At 35.9% G+C, this 19,273-nt stretch overlaps 1 protein-coding gene across 2 annotated transcripts in view; it reads left to right on the forward strand.

Annotated features, from left to right (window-relative positions):
• EDIL3 (EGF like and discoidin domains 3) overlaps positions 1–18,617 on the forward strand; it is a 427,380-nt gene extending 408,763 nt beyond the window's left edge. For both annotated transcript variants that reach the window (XM_086697330.1, XM_086697323.1), the window contains one exon: positions 15,612–18,617. In XM_086697330.1, the coding sequence (XP_086553456.1) occupies positions 15,612–15,761 (150 nt within the window). In that variant the 3' untranslated portion in view covers positions 15,762–18,617. The remainder of the gene's footprint in view (positions 1–15,611) is intronic.
• Positions 18,618–19,273: the final 656 nt, after the last annotated feature.

Raw genomic sequence — 19,273 nt, forward strand, 5'->3', positions numbered from 1 at the left:
AAGTAGTTAGGAACACAGATTAGGTGGGAAAGCACCTCGAAGAATGTGACATTTATATTCATTCAATCATGTATTCAGCAAGCATTTACCGTCTACATTCTGCTGGATACACTGGGGTAAAACCTGGATATGACAGTGGGTCAGAGAAAGCCCAGTCTAATGAGGAACTTGAGAATAGTGGAAGACCTTTGATACAGTCAGCTAATTTTGAAGACTTCAAATATAACCTGCCAAGTGTATAACTTGAGAAAACAAGTATAGGAAATAAGTAACATGATCTTAGAACAATCTGAGAACAATAAGAACAATATTAAATTATGCTCATTTCATAAAAGTCTGTGACTCTCCAATGGCGGGGGGGGGGGGGGGGGCGGGGAAGAGATCCTCATTCTTCTCTACTTCCTTTCTTTTTTCAACATCGATGTGGAAAAAAAAATAAGCAGCAACTCCACTAATCCCCATTAGCAAAGGCTTCATAATCTGTATTGGAGTATATATTCAAATTAATCAGTAAGGACAGATGCCACAGGGCATCCTTTCATCCCTGCTGAAGCTGGCACTCTCAGGTAGCTGAAATTAAATGTGAATATTTAAAGCCTCAGAAGTCCAACTCTTCAGTGAGGCAGAGGTCAGGTGGGGTGTCAATTTAGTAGTGGATTGCCATGCTGCTCTTTTGAAATTTGACCTGCGTGAGAAATTTGGAACCTACAGAATCCCTTGGGAGGTAAAATAAATGGAATCCCCAGTGGCATTGGGTGAGAAGGATTCTAGCTGGGGGAAGTGAAAGAGAGTGAATCAGTCTTTCAAGGTGGAACAGTCACATGTTTCTGAGCAGCAGGATCAAGGACATCAAGTCTCTTGTCTTGCCTAGAGACCATTAGCCTCATCCACTCAGAGTCTTACTACTATTTTCAAATAAAGCAGGGAGAGAAAGAGAAGATGCTGCTTTTCTGAAAGCATTTTCTGACAACAAATTGACTCTACACAAAGCACTCGGATTCAAAAATAGCAAATGAGTTGTGCCCCTACATGACAGAGATTTATATGTAGTCACTGTAGTGTACTTACTTAGGTATTTGGTGAGTGACTTAATTGGAGCTAAGTTAAAGAAACAATGCTATAGTTTCAGCATTGTCTAAAAATAGGGACAGTGTAATTTAAATAAACACCATCTGGTATCAACTTATTTAAAATTGTATCTGCTTTCTTCCTTGTCGCAATCCAGTATTATGGGACCTTACTTGGATATGTGTTGGTATGAAGAATAAACAATTGTCCGTATTCACATTAATGTGGATGTTATTAGATTTTCAAACTTAAGACATCACCTGAGAATGTGTCTGTTTTGGCAGAATGTAAAGTTCAGTGATGAGTTACCCTTTTTAATAAAGGTTGATAACATACAGAGACAAAATATTTAGTAAAAACATGTAAGTAAAGACGTTCAGTTATTGACATAACCTGTGTATACCAACTAAATAATTCAAGGAAATCCAATGATTCCTTATGTAGCTTTTATAATTCATGTTCTTGACAAAAAGAGAATGGAGTCCCTGTAAATTTTACTAAGGCCTCGGACCAAGAAAGCCACATCTCAGTAAAAAAACCCACTATAGAAAAATTGATCTATCAATGTGAAAAGCCATTTGCAGATCTGGATCTGCCTGCTGGAATGGGAAAGGACATCCACACTGAACAAATTTAAGTTCAGAAAGCAGCATATTGTCACCAATGGGAAGTATGATAGCAGTTATTAAGGTGCACAGAGAACAACACAATATGGAATCACTTATCAGAATCAGTTGTGAGATGGGGACTTGGGGTCAGAAACAAGGCACAAGACTGGATGCAAGTCCAGACACAAATAGACAAGGGCAGATGAGCTACACGGAGGACTGTATTTCCATTTCCATATTTAACATGAACTCCAAGTGTTCTGCCTACCCAGAGATGTTCGTTCCTGAACCCAGGGTAAATGGTTTATGAGAAGGAAAGGAAGGGAGGACCAGGAAATGGGGCTACTGGGATGGAGGTGAGCAAGAGAAGGTTAGTAACTTCAATAATTATAATTGTAGAATCGAGTAACTGGCTAAATGCTGGAAATAAAAGGCAAGCTAGAATGATAGACTAGCCACAGGAACAGTCAGAAGCCATTGATCCGAAGGAGCTCATTAAGAAGTTGTTCAGGTTATTTGGAGACAGCAATAGAAAGCTGATTGCCTTTCTTCAGGGATCAATTTTGAAGTTGCAAAGAAAATTCTTTGTATGTTATTTCACATTCTATAATATTAAAGACTAACAATGTAAAATAATTTTGGTCATTGAAGCCTTTACATTTCTTAGATGCCATTTGGATTTTTTAATCTTCTTCATTTAAAACAAACAAACAAACAAACAAACAAAAAAAAGAGTGCTGGTCTGAGGACACACCATAAGGTAGCAGAAAAAAAAACAAACATCAGGCACAAAATCCATAAAACTCACCGATTTGGGAGTGGGCTGGGAACAAGGGGAAGAAAAACATCCCTGCCCGCTATGACTCTTATTTAGTGACATATAATATCCCAGCACAGATGGTATGAAACCTCATTCTCAGTGAGACAGAAGTTCAAGATGTTAAAAAACAAACATTCAAGAGGCACCTGGGTGGCTCATTTGGTTAGGGAATGGACTTCAGCTCAGGTCATAATCTCACAGATCCTGAGTTCGAGCCCCACGTCCGGCTCTGTGCTGACAGCTCAGAGCCTGGAGCCTGCTTCAGATTCTGTGTCTCTCCCTCTCTCTATCCCTCCCCTGCTCACACTCTATGTCTCTCTGTCTGTCAATAATAAATAAACATTAATTTTTTTTTTAATTCAACCCAGTAAATGTGAAGATCTAATTGGCTTTATTAAATGATGTATGAATGGGCAGCATCCCTTCTAGCTAGTAGAGGGAGCTCAAAAGAGTTGTACAAAATGGAAGGTTTTTATAGAGGGGGGATAGGACAAGAGTTACTAGCACAAGAGGATTGTTCCAGGCAAGGCTGCTTTCCCTTAGGGGTCAAAGCAAAGAGTCTTATCAGGCAGATTACTTCATCTTCCTCTGGGGGATGGAGAGAGCCCATGTGGCAGACTCCTTGGCGCCCATCAGAAAATTCCTGACCGACCAGTTAAGACTGCATTTCCGGGGGAGGTTAACTGCAGTCAGATTATGTATTAAACCCTAATTTTCAAACTTGGCCTAACTGATGCCTTTTTGGATCTGTGGGTTTTGTTTTTGACAATGGAGAAAGGAGCAAACAATGCAGAAAAATGCAGTGAGGGTTAAATACATGTTTTTTTTTTTTTTTTATTTGTGTTAATTATCTTATATCCTAAAAACATAAGAACTTCTTGGTTTCTGGAAAATTTGATAAGTTACCTTAAAATTTGAAACCATATACTTTTTCTAGGTAACAGATGGTTCTGCATGGATGAAAAAATGTGTGAAAAACACATGAAATACATTACATAACATGCTATTAAAGTAAAATGTTCATTGAAAGTAATTTTTGTTATTACATATCATTATTATATTTATGGCCTTAATTTTCCCAAGGCTCAAATGCCAAAAAATTTTAAGTGTCTTAATTTTTGTTGTCCTAATCCACAATCACTCATCAGAAATTCATAAAAATATCCACAGTGAAAATTCTGAATATCTCATGTTTTTGTTTGACATATATTATTAAGCACAATTGTTTAATGACATTATCCCTCATGGAAAATAATTACACATTCTCTTATTAAGTCGTGCTTGTATTACGACTGTGAGGGACCTTCAAGTGTTAGCCCAACTATGACCCTAGCCACTGATTAAAAATGTTGACACACTAAAAATACTGATTAGCAATAGGTCCACAATAGAATAGTCAAGGCTCTAAACCTTTAATAAGTTGTTTAAACTTCAAAAATGTTATTATTCATTAAAAGGCAGTGATGAACCTGACAGAAATAGCAGAGCTTAGCTGTGAAAGATTTTTAATAGTTTTATTAGAAAAAATAGAATCCTATTTAACTTGAATCTGATAGTTACCATCCCCACTATTAAAATGAGCATTTGATCAGTCTGAGTAAGAGAAAAAAAAACATGTCATTATTTTGGTTGTTGGAACTATGCATTTACCATTGGCTGGAATACAGCAAAAAATATGAACCCACTTCATTTCTAAGTAATTACCAAACAACTAATATTTTGACTGCTGAATATGCATATTTTGAAGGTGAAAAAACCCTCTAGGATGTCAGTTCCACAGGGCACACATGCCGTTTTTCCTGTCCACCAGCACACGTTCAGCGGTAGTGTGTGAAGCAATGAAAGTCTCTGACTTTCAAAATGAATTCATGTTCTAGTCCTTTTCTACTCATTCCACAGTTTAAATCCGAAAAAGGATAAAAGATGCCTGTCATAATTCCATGCTTATAAGAATCTATAAAAGGATTTCTGGATCTGCCACACCCTATAAAACGACCCGTTAGGCAACGACACTCATGTCCATACTTCTTTTTGTTGGATCTCAAAGAGAAAGCTTATTTATATGTATGGAGGGCTCTCAAGGCGCTAAGGTACTAAGCCCCTTGGGGCCCTTATTGTAGAAGCAACACATTTCTCATCATTATAAGGCTTCTGGTGTAATTTGAGACACAAAGCTGATTAAAGGATAATTTTAAAAATTAAAGATGAGCCCAGCGATTATACCTGCATGAAAGGAGTATTTTTTCCAATTTTTCTATAGAAAAAAAAAAAAAAAACCCAGAAGACCAAACACAGGAATTAATTTCCTGCTTTCCAATAAAACAAGAAATAAAATTAATTTTGTACAGATAAATGAAATGTTCAATAGTTAACAATAATTAAAGAAAGGCATTCTTCGTAAGGGAGTGAAAAAAATATTACTTTTACATAGCAACGTTTCACTTTTGATTTATTTTCTTCTTTTTGGTAGTTTAGTAATATCTATAAGCATTAGCAAAGGTGATTTTTTTTCCTCCTGATGTCAAATATAATTTAATAATCATTGTGCTCTCAACACATTGAAATAAAAAGACCCAGGATCCAGCTCAAACCCAAGTAGAGTTTGCAGCTGCTCAACTCAGGGCCATTTACTCTATGTTCTTCATTTAGAGTTGCTAGATTTACCAAACACAAATGCAGCATACCCTGTTAAATTTGAATTTCAGATCAGCAATGAATAATTCTTTTAGTATAAGTATATCCCAAATTTATATCTGCAATCCTGTCTCCATTAAAGATCTCCCAGATTTTCCAGCTAGACCAGATGTTCTTCTGAGAACACACATAAGGAAGACAGAATAAAGTCCATGCCTAGTCAAGCACAGCAAATGCATGCACACACCCTCACAACCTGCTTCATCTTTGAGCTTTCACTTTGCCACCTCTTTGTCCATCTCCAGAATTATTTTCTCCAACTCCCTGACACTCTTTCCTCCTTAGCAGTCTGGCTTCGAAGACACATGGCTGGATGCTGAAATCACTACTGTGTTCATATACATAGTTGTGTACGAAGTCATTTCTGACCAAAATAGGATGAAACTCTTCAAGGAGATGTGGAGTGAGGAAAAGGTTCCTAAGGTGGGGTAGGAATTATCAGACACCAATTTCTCTACTGCCACATCATGGAAATTTCTACTATGAAGGGATAGAGTCAGACTACAGATTGTTCTGATACAATGCAAAATGCCCTGTGTGACTTAGGAAATTTTGAGATGAGCATTGAGCTTTATTAGAGAGGCAGACTGTTTTGTACTTTTATAGAAAAAAGAAAAGGCATTTCTACATTTCTGATGTTATACTAAAAAAGAAAAAAAAATAAGATGGTCTTACTCTCCTACTACTCCTGGTAATATCTCCTGTAGATATCTTTAAAAAGCAGATGATCGGGGCACCTGGGTGGCTCAGTCGGTTAAGGGTCTGACTCTTGATTTTGGCTCAAGTCATCATCTCATGGTTTGTGAGTTCAAGCCTCACATGGGGCTCTGCACTGACAGTGTGGAGTCTGCTTGGGATTCTGTCTCCCTCCCTCTCCATGCCCCTCCCCTGCTTACTCTCTCTCTCTCTCTCTCTTAAAATAAATAAAAATAAACTTTAAAAAAAGCACATGATTTTCCAGTTCTGTTTCTTCTGTAGGACTATTTCTTACGACAGTCAAAATCTGAGTGCTGGAAATCAGATAGTTTAAGTATATAACCACAGTTTAGAATGGCATATTTTATGTTTCATAAATCTTTATAGGCAATCATCCTATATGATATATTTCCTAGGGTATCCTTGTTTCCTAAGGAGACTCTCATCATAAAAGAAGTTAAATATGGTTGTGTGTCCTACCTATTGAGTGACTTTTAGAGTGAGCATTCTAAATGCCAGCAACTATGGGAGAAGAAAGGTAACAGTCAACAGAATTAGAAACTTTAGCTTTGATTTTTCTGAGTTTTTTTCCAGGGTCAAGACTTAACAGAAATATTATGAATTTCTCAGTGAGGCCCTTCTGGCGCTTTGTAAGAAGCGGCCCGCTCCCCAGACACTTGGAGTTAAGGATCTGCAAGAAAATCACAGATGGAATGGAGGTGGCTACCCTGTCCCCAGGCCTTTTCCCTGCGTTGAATCTCAGCTGTGAGAATCTGGCTGTGTTGAATCTCAGCAATTCCTTAGCTCAACTTGTCACTCTCTCAGTGGACTAGGGAGTCACAGGTATAACCTATGCCAGCTTGCCAGTAACAGAGAGGGTGATGTTACTGTGGAGAGTTACATCCCTCCATCTCAGACCTCTATGGGTCAGGTGAGCCTTTCCATGAGAGGCCAGAAGTTAAAAGTTTTCAAAAATATTCCCAAAGATGTGCCATTTCCTCTTCTTTCCCAATGCTCCCAGCCGCCAGAATACCTAAGGAGGAAGGGATTTTAGAAAGATATCACAGCCCTCTTTCCCAGTCAAGAATTAAATATCAGCCAACCAGCTTTCGTATTAATTACAGGAAAATGAAAGTGTATGACAGTTTGAAAAGCAATAAAGGAAAAGTCCCTTTATTGTCAGAGTAGAAACAGGTAACATATTTGCATTGTTGTGGCCAATTATTATTAGATCTCCCACGAGTGCATTTTGGAGAGAAAAATGTGTAACAGGAAGAACAATACAGTGCACATAATACTGCAAAAACTCTTAAGTGAATATCAGATATGTGGGTTAGTAAAGATTTCTTGAGATATAATCAGAGATTTATATATACTAGGAACATGAAGCAAAGCCAGATCAGTTCAGTGAAATGCAGTATTTCCTGAAGCCAAAGACCTCCTTTTTTACGTAATTACAAAAGAGAGCAAACCTCAGAGCCACAAGAAATCTCCTGAGGGCAGCAATGGGAGTGGAATGCATTTTCTCAGAGAATCCATATATTCATTTTAATGGTTTAACATGATCCATGCACTAGTGTAAGAAAGACATGGAACTTGTCCCCATGTTTTTCTTTTTACTTCCCCCATCAAACAAAAATGTCCTATAATTGGACCTTTGAAGTTAAGTCTTTGGGTAGGCAGTTTGAAAGCCTCATCTAATTTCACTGAGGGAGCTTGGGAAGGAAAGAAATCTTTGAAGGAACCAGGGTCCAGGTTTTGTAAAGGGCTTGTGGAACAAAATACCATTCTGAAAGGAACACAGATAAAAATTGGTATCCAATATGAAATACAGTGCAGAATGATTTATATATGTCACTATATTCTACAGCTTCCAGAAAACCTGGCAGTTTCCCAGGGATTTCAAATTAATCCCTAGTAGATGGCCAAAGTAACATTCCCCATGGAATGTGTAAGCTTTTGCAGAAATGATTTTAAAGAAATACAAAAGAATAAAGATGGTGAGTTGTTTTGTTACTGAAATATGAAACAGAACAAGCAAGCCACACTAGCTGTTTGATGTATTTGCTAGGGTTCTGTTCATGAAAATAAATATCATCCAGAAAATAAAAATAAAAGGAGCAAGTAAAATAGAGCGAGTAGAACCTAAGAATAAAAGATTTAGAAAGTGTTCTCAAGGGCCACGATAAATAAATTTCAGTAGGAAATTTAGGATTTATTCAAAGAATCGTAAAAGAATATGTTCACAATTAATTTGAAGCCTGAGGCCTGGCACATAAGGTTGAGGAAGTTTGGGGCACAATTCTTTGAGATATTTGGGGTCCCTTTTTCAGACTAATTGTTACAAGTATCAAAAAGTCCTCCACGAAACCTATAACCTTACAACATCAATTACTCATTGCCAAGTTTGGGAGTTCCTAAATCCACATTCATTTCTCACATCAACAGTGTTCAAAGGTCACCAAGACCACCTTAGGTATGACAGTTCACGACTCACAGAACTCATTTAAAGTTATTATACCTACAGTTACAGTTTATAACAGTGAAAAGATTCAGATAAAAATCAGCCAAGAGAGGGGCTGCTGGGTGGCTCCGTTGGTTAAGTGTCTGATTTTTGGTTTTCGCTCAAGTCATGACCTCATGGTTTCATGAGTTCGAGCCCTGCATAGGACTCTGTGCTCTCAAAGCAGAAGCCTGCTTGGGATTCTCTCTCTTCTCTCTCTCTCTCTCTGCCCTTCCCTTGCTCATGCTGTCTCAGTCTCTCTCTCAGAATAAATATATAAACTTTAAAAAAAAATCAGCCAAGAGAACAGGCATATGGGGCAGAATCCAGAAGAGTTCTAGGCATTAGCTTTCCATTGTTTTCTCTCAGAGTCTTGAACAGTGCTAAACCTCTCTCAGCAATGATATGTGACATACAATATACACTAGGTATTACCAACCAGGAAAGCTTACTTCAGCCTTGATGTTCAGAGTTTTTATTGAAGCTCAGTTATGTAAACATGGTTTACTGCCCGCAAGGCTGACTTTAGTTTCCAGCCCCTTAGGTGGTCAAGCTGGTCCAAAGCCCCCACCATAAATCACTTTGTTAGCATACATTATCTGGCCCAGCCCATGTAAACAAAGACAGTCTTCTCCCGCAGGATCTTCCAAGGCTTTCAGCTCACAGGAGCTGAAAGCAAAGGTCAGACCTCTTTTTGGGGTAAGATTAATATTTTACTGCACACTCATATTGCACAAAGTTGTATGTTTTGTATTCTCTTCACTGGAATGACCTACGTCTGCAAACATTGTGACTATACTAGATTGGACACACCCTGAATTGTACAGATATGTTCTCCTGCTGATAAATTGTTTTGGATGGTTATGGCCTTACTTCATCTGCACTTTTGAAGGGCAGGATGCTTAGGGTTGGAAGACACTGAGGCAGCTCTCTGTTCCTCTCTACCAGTGAGGATTTTTGCTGCAGCACTGTTGTGAAGTCTTATAGTGAGGGCTCATCCCCCAACTCATTCTTTTGCAGACTCATGATCAATGTAGATGGTTATTAACACAATCTACTCTCTCTGACAAAGCCTTTTCTTTATGTGTGTGTGCACCTCTTAGAATGTGATTCTCAGTATGCACTGTTTTTCAAAGAACATTTCCTAGAATGTTGGAATTTACCTGGAAACTGATTTCTTGTTTCCGTTTTACATATGAAAGAATGTACTTATATTTAGACTAATTTTGTTACAGAGTTTCATTGGTTTAGTGGAATTGATTGGAGAGAAACCATCAAGAATGATATACCAGCCATTCAATCATGAAATGGTTTCAGGATGCTGATAAATTTTCCTAGAAAATTGAATTCACTGAATAATAGCTAGAGTGTATGTAGGCTAAAATAATCAAACTTTGGTTTCAGACTTTTTATATCCAATCACTAACAGAAGTTTCATACATGTAAAACTTCCAATAAGATTTTTTTAATGTGATGTACATTCATACCACTAACTGAAACTTTTTAAGACATAGTTTTCTATACATTTTAACACAAGCCTCACATTTTATTTTATTTTTTAATGAAAAGTTTTGGTTTTTAGAATGCTTTAATATAGGGCAAAGTAGAACAAAAATTGCAAATTTTACTAAGACATATTAATAATATAGTTATAGAATGAGAAGCAACTGGTCTTTCTTATAAACACTATCTGAATAAATAAATATGTTTACTTTCATTTATGCATACTAATTCTATGAAAATCTTCATTAGACTTTAAACCATTAAAGCATTCATTCAAGTTATACCTGAAATTTTTGACAGTCCAAAGAAATTCAAGTAATGTTCTTTTTATTCAATTTTTTTAATATTTTATTTACTTTTGAGGAAAAGAGAGACAGAGTATGAGTGGGGGAGTTAGAGAGAGGGAGACACGGAATCCGAAGCAGGCCTCAGGCTCTGAGCTGTCAGCACAGAACCCGATGCAGGGCTCAAACTCACAAACTGCGAGATCGTGACCTGAGCTGAAGATGGACAGTTAACTGACTGAGCCATGCAGGCGCCCCTCAGTAATTTTATAGAATAATATAATATTATATAATAATAATTATGTAAAAACAATTTTTATGATGCTGAACCATAAACTAATAAGTGTAAGTCCTTTATGTCACTCAAAATGCCAGATTTTATACTCACATTACACATAAATGGTTACTGTATGAAATAGATACTTAACTCCAATGCCTATTAAATTTCTACTATTTTTATATAGATCATTATTTTAACTAAGGAATTGCTATTTTTAAAATGTCACGATTCAATAAAATGAAATGAAATTGGAATAAATATAAATTTCTATATCCACTATAAATCTATTTTACAAGTAAAACATTGGGAAAATCCTGGCTTAAGAGAAATTCTATGACAAAGTTCATAGTTTATTTGACCATCAGTCATCAATCATGACCAAAGTGAATCTACTAGTTTTAAATAATTTTATTGCATTGATAGAAGCATTGTATCTGTAACAAAGGTAAGTATCCTCTATATTTTGAGCCATTCAAGTCATAACTACATACTATGTCTGGATAAATCCGCACTTTAATTGAGCCATAGTTAAACCAGAGGGTATCCAATGGAATGCAGTCAAGATGATAAGTTTGAAGATCAACTTAAATGAGGAATTTTTTAGGCAACCATGACTGTTTAGCCTCAAGCACTATTTTTGAGTTTTTGATAGGTTTATATTAGTTATTATTAGTGTTTTTCTTTTGGTAGTTAGATATCTTCTATGCTTTTTGAGCATAAATCACTAGGATCATAGATCAAAGTTTGAAGGAGGCATATGTCAACCCATAAAAAGACAGACTTCCAAAGTGTCTAAAAGCATACCTACCCTATTATATTGATGAATAGGTTGCCATAGCTGAAAGTTCCATGTCAGAAATGTTAGAAAAAAATTGATGCTGGCAGATCTATGCCTTCTTTTCCAAGTCTTGGGTTCTTCCATTGTATGGGTAGAGTTAAATAAAAACAGGGTTTCTCAGGGATCAGAGCTTGAAAAGACTGTTGTTTTCTAAGTTTGTTATAAGTACTCTAGATGAAAGAATAAATAATTGAAATTATATATGCCAAATAAGATTTTTTTTCACTTTCCATTCCTTTCCCTGCCCCGAACACACACACACACACACACACACACACACACACACACACACACAAATGCTGCTTTAGGGTAATGGATTTTTATCTTGAGCTTTTATCCTTTAAGGATATCAGATTGGTGTATAGACATAGCCAATGAAGCCAATGGTATGTCTGACACCATTACCAAAGCAAATACAAACAGTAGAGAAAACTCGAGAAAGCTTATTCAACCCTTATATTTCCACAATATTTGGAATTCCAGATATCGTTCTAGTCTCCCCATATCAAAAGAGAGATAATGCAATCTAGAAAAGGGTGACCAAAACGCCATAGGGATGAACTGATGGTTACCCAAGACCTTGCTAAAATACAGACTCTTTAGCCCTGAAGAGCTCAGGGAGGCTACCTAAAACTGCTTAAAACTGCTGGTTAGATCCCAAAAGGTTAGACCAGTGAGAGTCTCTTTAAAACTTTTAATGCATTTGTTTACAACAAATAACAAGAAGTATATCTTCACAGACCAGATGGCATTCTAAGTAAGTAGTATGTGCAAGAAATCCCCAAAGAATTCCTCAACATTTGTGAAAGGCAGGTATATAGTACATGGCTGCTAAGAAAAGCTGAGATATGACCCAACTCTCTGACTGTGTCATGAAGGATAATCCTGCCTTCTTGGCAGTCTCCACTGATGACGTCTACTCTGGCCTGAATAGACCATTGTCCCTAATGAAGAATGACAAGTCTCATCTGAGAAAAAAATTATTAAAACGTTGCTAGAAGCAACATTTAATTGTTTTATCTGACAGTCTCTCTGAGTTGAGATTTGAATTTTCATTAGAATCTGATTTGAATTTTAACTAGTATCACAGGAGAGTTGACATTGGAAAGCAGAATCCAACATCTCTGCCACATGGAGGCAGTTGTAGTTTTCTCCCTTATCCTCTAGGTTGTTTAACTGTGGAAGCCTCTCCAAAGTACTTTCAGTACCTTTTCCTTGAGGCCCCGTGTGTTGGGAAAATCCTGAGATCTCTAAGCATTATCATGTCTTAGTGCATCAACAAACTTGTCATCAGCTAATTATTAGCTGAGCCTCCTCCTGAAACTGAAGCATGTGCAGACTCTTCCCTAAAAACTTCTCAAACTATCTTTCTTGTGTACAATATTCCCCTTCTCAGTGGAGATTCATTCAATGTTTTCCATCAGTCTTTTCAGACTTTGATTTCAATCAAGGTGCTTATATGTCTAAAGTGTGTATATGAAAGTGCATTGCTAGAATTTTTACACATTTTTAAAAGTTAACTAAAAATACTGAGTTTGCATTCCTTTGCTGGGTAAAACTTTGAAACTGCAATTCTTAAGCAAGATCTTCCTAGCGCTGGAGACGAGGAAACAGTACATGAGCCACATGTTTGCACAGCAAGTACAAGATGTCATGTTAGAAATCGCAAGTATGTGCTTAGTGTTCTCTACTATATCATTCCTGAGAGACCTCCAATATTAAAAGTATATTTTCACTACCTTTAGCTCATAGTTTGGGTGATTCCAATGTAGACTGTGGCTGTTTTTCTGTGAAAATTTTTGTTTTTTAATGATACTATTTTATGAAACTTCATTTAATCTTTTTAATGAGCATTCAAATATTTATGACTTTCACACATTGAATCAGAAATGTCACAGTTGTATGCAGTTTCAGAGCTGATGTAGTTTCTTTAAATATATTTTCCATTATAAAAAGATAAGTCTAACTAATATGTCAACTATTCCTTTCTGGATTGATAGTTTCTTATTGAAACTTATGCTGAGGACCAGTGACTTAAAAGCAAATTGTTTCTGACTGTATATCTTTCTTAAGAAGTGGTATGACACTATGTTTTGGACGGTTATAGATCTTGTGATGAAAGTTAATGAATTTAAGTTCTATTATTCTGAAGATATACATTAAGTTCTCTAGCAGGGCTATGAAATTGGATTTGAGATTCTGTATTAAATTGTAACACGACAATCTCAGTGAAGCATTTGAATCCAACATCATATGTCAGAGAGAATGTCAGGGATGCGTACACTATACTCTCTTATTTTCTGCTTTTGCAATGACAACCTCTCTATGGATTTCTGGTGAGTGTTTGTGTGGTATGCCCTATCCATGTGAGCTTCTGCTAACAGAGACACTGTTACTTAGTAACACATTTAAATCCAGAATTAGTTCCTGCTTGGTCAATTCAAAGCCAGAGCATTGCTGAGGATAAAATGCCTATTAAATGAAAATGGATTCAGATATGCCAGGATGATGAATTCTAGATTTGGCACAGTTCGGTATTCTCTTCTTCAGCAAGTATTTATTCAAAAATAGCCTTTGAGATATATTTTGTGTCATGTTGAAAGATTATTCCCCACCAGATGGGGATGGCACTTTGCATTTGCCCTCAACGACACGTAATCTTTCCATGGGACCAACAGAAAGATTACCCCATCTTGTCTCTTGCTTCTATTAATCAGTGCCATGCTGTCTAATGCCTTAAAGAGCATATCTTTATTTTCCTATTTCCGGGGGACCTTTTATGATCATATGAGACTGAACCAACTTATTCTAGAAGACGGTTTTTAAAACATTCCCTTTAATTTTAGAATGTTCAAAGATACAGGTTAAATATTCTGTCATGTAGTGATGGCGTTTCTTTTTTTTTTTTCTTTTCTTTTCTTTTTCCTTTGGGGAATTTTCTTTTCAGGTCTCCCTTTAGCCATGTAGTCATGTTTTGATCTCAAGCAAGAAAGAAAATTATCTTCCAATTATAAGATGCCTCATAAAGTTAAAAGGGGCAACTCTGAAGAGACATTCACTATCCTAGTTGAGCTGAAATAAAAATGTGAATATAAAATCATTAGAAATTCCTTCAATAATAAGTGTTCAGAATCTCTAGGTTAAAAAATGATGAAATCTTCAAGTAAGACTAAATATTATGAATGCATGAATTTCTCCCAAAGTCATGTGTAATTTAATACCATTTCTATCAGGATCCCAGTAGTTTGATTTTGTTTTTTCTGAAACAAGCACTTTTCAAAGTTATTATAAAGGTCTCTTGGGAGAAAAATGGACATAAAATGCATTAAGAAAATAAAAAAGCTTTGCAACAAAAGAAGGAAGATAGAGAATAATGCAGTGCCAACGTGTCCGAACATTATAAGTCACAATGATCACAACAGTATTGTATGGATCCAGAAATTAATAGACAGAGAAGCCAAAAAAAGAAAGGTAGGGGGAGTACAAAACAGCATTGATTGTGTTATCTCTTGGGGAATTTGTTGTCTGTGTGAAAAGTGAGCAAAAGACATTGTGATAGTACTGTGCTCACCAAATATCCATGCTCTCCTCTCCATTTTCCAGCTTCCTTTACGGCTGGGCTGGGGTCATATAATTAGTTAAGGTCAATGATATGTATCCAAAAATGATGTAAGCTGCTTCCTTACTGTGTTCTTTATAACATCCTGCACAGGCTAACAACTCTCTCTCACCATATCATTTGTCAATGTGGAGACCCCATGTTTCAGATGATGGCTAGCCTAGATCAGAGCAGCCTAGATCTCTGAGTCACTCCTTGGAAGAGAGCACCCTCAGCAAGCTGCCTAATCAACATCAGCCTGTGACATAAGCAAAAAATAAATATCTGTTGCATTTTTAAAAACCTGATAGGCAAAGGGAGATGGTAGATATACATATTCCTGCCTTAGACACCCAGTTTTGTTTTATTTATTTATTTTTATTTGATTGTTTTTAAGTAGGCTTCACACCCAGTGTGGAGCCCAATATGGGACTTGAATTCATGACGCTGAGATCAAGACCTGAGCTGAGATCAAGAGTCAGATGCCTAACCAACTGAGCCACCCAGGCACCCCTTATTTAAGTCTTTACATTAAACATTACTTGACAGTTTGGTTTAAAAATTATCATTAGAAAGAAGCTGCAACAATTTATTTTGAAAAACATGATTACTTCTCAAATCTCACTTTTGGGAAAAAAGCTCGAAACAAGAAAATAATAAAAATAATTCCCAAGAAAAAGAAGGCTACATGATTGATATTCTTTGCTCTTCTTTACTAGGTTTTCCAGGGCAATTTTGACAATGATACGCACAGGAAAAATGTCATCGACCCTCCCATCTATGCACGGCACATAAGAATCCTTCCTTGGTCCTGGTATGGAAGGATCACACTGCGGTCGGAGCTGCTGGGCTGCACAGAGGAGGAGTGAGGAGACTCCATACCCCACAACTCTCCTCTCTATCTCCCTAAAAGTATCTCCACGGAATGAACTGTGCAAAATCTGTAGGAAACTGAATGGTATTTTTCATGAAAAAGTGCTTAAATTATGGTAGGCCACTGTCTTTAAGGAGGTCTAAGCTTACCTTTTCAATGGTTTAATTTGATTTTTATTGTTTAAATTTCTTAAGCAACATCACATTAACTTGTGAATTACTTTTGTCATTGTCTTTTGCATTATTCACAATGGTTGAAATATATTAAGGAAAGAAAGTAGCACTCTTTTGAGATAGCAAGGGTAAAAAAATATCATAGTTATCAAGTAGAAGCAAGAGTTGATAGAACTTTTATAATCAATACTCAACTAATTCTTATAAAAGGAATACCGCAATGTTAGCAATAAGTTTTTTTCTTCTGTAATGACTCTTCATTATCATAATTGTTTCCCTGTGCCTACCAAACACTGTCAGTGCTTAGAACAGAATTTTAAAGAATCTGTAACAGGCAGTACTAATTGACATTATATTTCTCATTTTGCTTCCAGTATTTCTAATCAAATATTATGTGATCTTTTTTCCTTTTTGTTCTATTCATATATATCTTTATATTATATAATGACTGAATAAGTCCATATTTTTTTTGCTAATTGAGTTTACTCCTAGTATTTGCCTAAAAGGAGGATCATGTTTGTGTATGTATACATATATATGGAACATGATTGTGTATCAGTAGATTGATCATATTTAATATCAGTATATTGAATCTGCAATTCTATTTTTGAAGGAAGCTATAACTATGTATTTCCAAATGCCTTCCTTTACAAAAAGCCGAATACCACCATCTTGCAGAATAAACAAAAACAGAATTATATGATGTCCCTTTAAACTGGAATTTTAAACTTTGTTTTCAGCTTATTTACATACCCTTATCTCCACTTTAGGATAATGAATTTTTTTTCTCTATTTAAGAAATGTTTTAGCAAACAAATGTTAGCATCGTGCTGCATAGCTTGGCCAAGCATACTCCTCATTTGTTTGTTCACCTCTGCATTTCTTGTGAAACTAACATTTTATTGAGACTTGAATGAAACTGGTAGTGGTTTCCCAGGAAAGCACATTGTGTAGTTATTTGTGAAAAGAAAAGTATTTACTAATGACCAAGTAGTCCATCATTTTAAGATAAAAATTGATTTCTATTTATTTTGCTTCGGAGGTCCTGAAATAATAAGCAATTATCATAACAATTTGTTATTGATAATGGAGGTTTCATTGACATGTCTCTCAAATTAAAGCTCACACTGCCTCCATAAAAGTCCTCAACATCTAATTTATAACCTTTACAAGTATTTATTTTATAAGGCTTAGACACGGAATTATTGGAGTTTTAAATTAAGGGTCCTGGAAAAGAAAGTATGGTATGTGTACGAAATGTTAAAGTCCTGTGCAACACTGAGAAGTTTTTTTTTCTCCCCTCTATTATTTGTGCTGCATAACAAAAGCCACTAGACTGTTACTGTATTGTCTGTCCATGTGTTAAAAGCATTTCTTTTGATGTATATATGGAGTGGTCTTCAATCATAGTGAAGAATTTAAAGGGAAAGTCAATCATAATGGCATTTTTAATAAGAGCAAAATTCGGACTGGCTGGTCACATACTTATCCTATGCCCACGGGCTTTCTACTTCAGGTTCTTAAGAAATTGTTGATTTGAAGCTTATTAAATGGCAATCATTTTTCAGCATCTTTCACAAACAAAATTGTTAGGTCCTCAATATTACCTTTTTCGGGCAATTTTAAAATTAGGAATTTAAATCTTTTCTATTCCCTATATTTCGCCATCATATTACAAATCATTACATAGGCCCAACGATATACACATACTTACTGTCTAGCCAATGCCTTTTGTTTCTTTAAGCCTTTACTGTCCCACCAAATTTCTAATCGTTTTCCTTGCAGACTATGCATAATCGATTCTCCGTTCTCAGCAGAGTATATTATGGAAATTCTGAGTAATGCTTTGTAACGATTACTTTCTCAAAATTATTCATTGCCTCTCGTGATGTTTTGAATTTTATTTTATTGATAGTTTTTTAAACAAATATTTTCAGAGAGTTTGTTAAAATTATACTTGTTACCTTTTAGAAACACATTGAAATGGCTTTCCCTTGCTTGTGCATTTTCTCTATGCTCTCTGGTATCTTCAGCAACATGGCATGGTCAACTGGATACCTATTGGTCCCATGATATCCAAATTTATGATCACAAAGGGGTTCCCAGGTGTAGTCTTGTTAACAAGTACTATAAAGTAGCATGTAGCTGTTGTGTCATTTGTATCAATGGCATCAGTGGGAAACAAATTTATTCTATTTAAATTCACACTAAAGAAAATCTTATAAGCAGAACACCCAGAAGAATCACCTTTTCTTCACTATACGGAGTAACTGTAATATGCTAATTTTATAATCTCTGGAAATAACATTTTAAACATCTCCATTTTATCTATGTCCTGTCAAAAGCACTTATCGTAGGCACTAATTCTAATTTCAGGGTTGACTTTCTCTTTCTGAATGGCTTCATAAGGATTGGTGTGAACTTTGAAGACTTAGGGTACTAATGATTGTATCTTTGCTAGTCAACAAATTATGAAATATAATACTCACTGCTGGCGTCTCATGTGTCAGTAAGTACAGAAGTAACTAAGACACAGATAACCTTTGCAAACCTTAAAGCTGTGTAATATTCCAACGTTGTTTTTTTTTCTTTGTATATATGCTTAAATCATGTAGGATGTTGTAAAATTAGTATGACCTTGTCTAGTCTTCAAACTTAAAATAAAACTTTTGAAACTCTGGGGTACTTTTGAAGCAGTTGTAATTAAACACATTTGTAAGAATACACAAATTGTCTGAATGTGATGCCCACCAGTCTTAACTACATGCTTGGCTTACTTTTTCTTTGTACAGGACAATTAAGCAAATGCATTAAAAGAAAAAAAGATTACAATAGCCTCCAAATATCATTGATATCAGCTAACTTGGCTTTTCCCAAATTATTAAAATGTGTGCATTTCTCCTGCCCCTTTCAGCTGTGGAAAATTTATTGGAATACTAATAACCCAAAGTCATTTTTTTGCCTCATACATATTTAAAGTCTTGTGTTCCAGGATTGATCTGCCGAGGGTTAATCAGATGCCATTGCTATCATTTCTATTATCTTTTATGTACATGATTCTCAGGAGTATAATGAAGAGATCCAGTCAATAGTAAGCAATAACACAAACATTAATAATGTATTTACCCATGTTACCTCAGCTATCACTTAAAGACCTTCAGAACATTTGGCTTCTTTTAAACCCTGTTTCTGCTCCTCTGCAAGTCATAGGTAAAATATGAAGTCTGTGTTCCTCCCACTTTTTAAATATATATATTTTTAAGATTCAGAAGTTTTGGAGGAAAGTGGAAGCTATTAAATGTTGATTCCTTAGTTAAGCTTTAACGAATCTCTG

Source organism: Puma concolor, chromosome A1 (genome assembly GCF_028749965.1).
Source record: "Puma concolor isolate L17-30 chromosome A1, mPumCon1.1.hap2, whole genome shotgun sequence".
Lineage (NCBI taxonomy): Eukaryota > Metazoa > Chordata > Mammalia > Carnivora > Felidae > Puma > Puma concolor.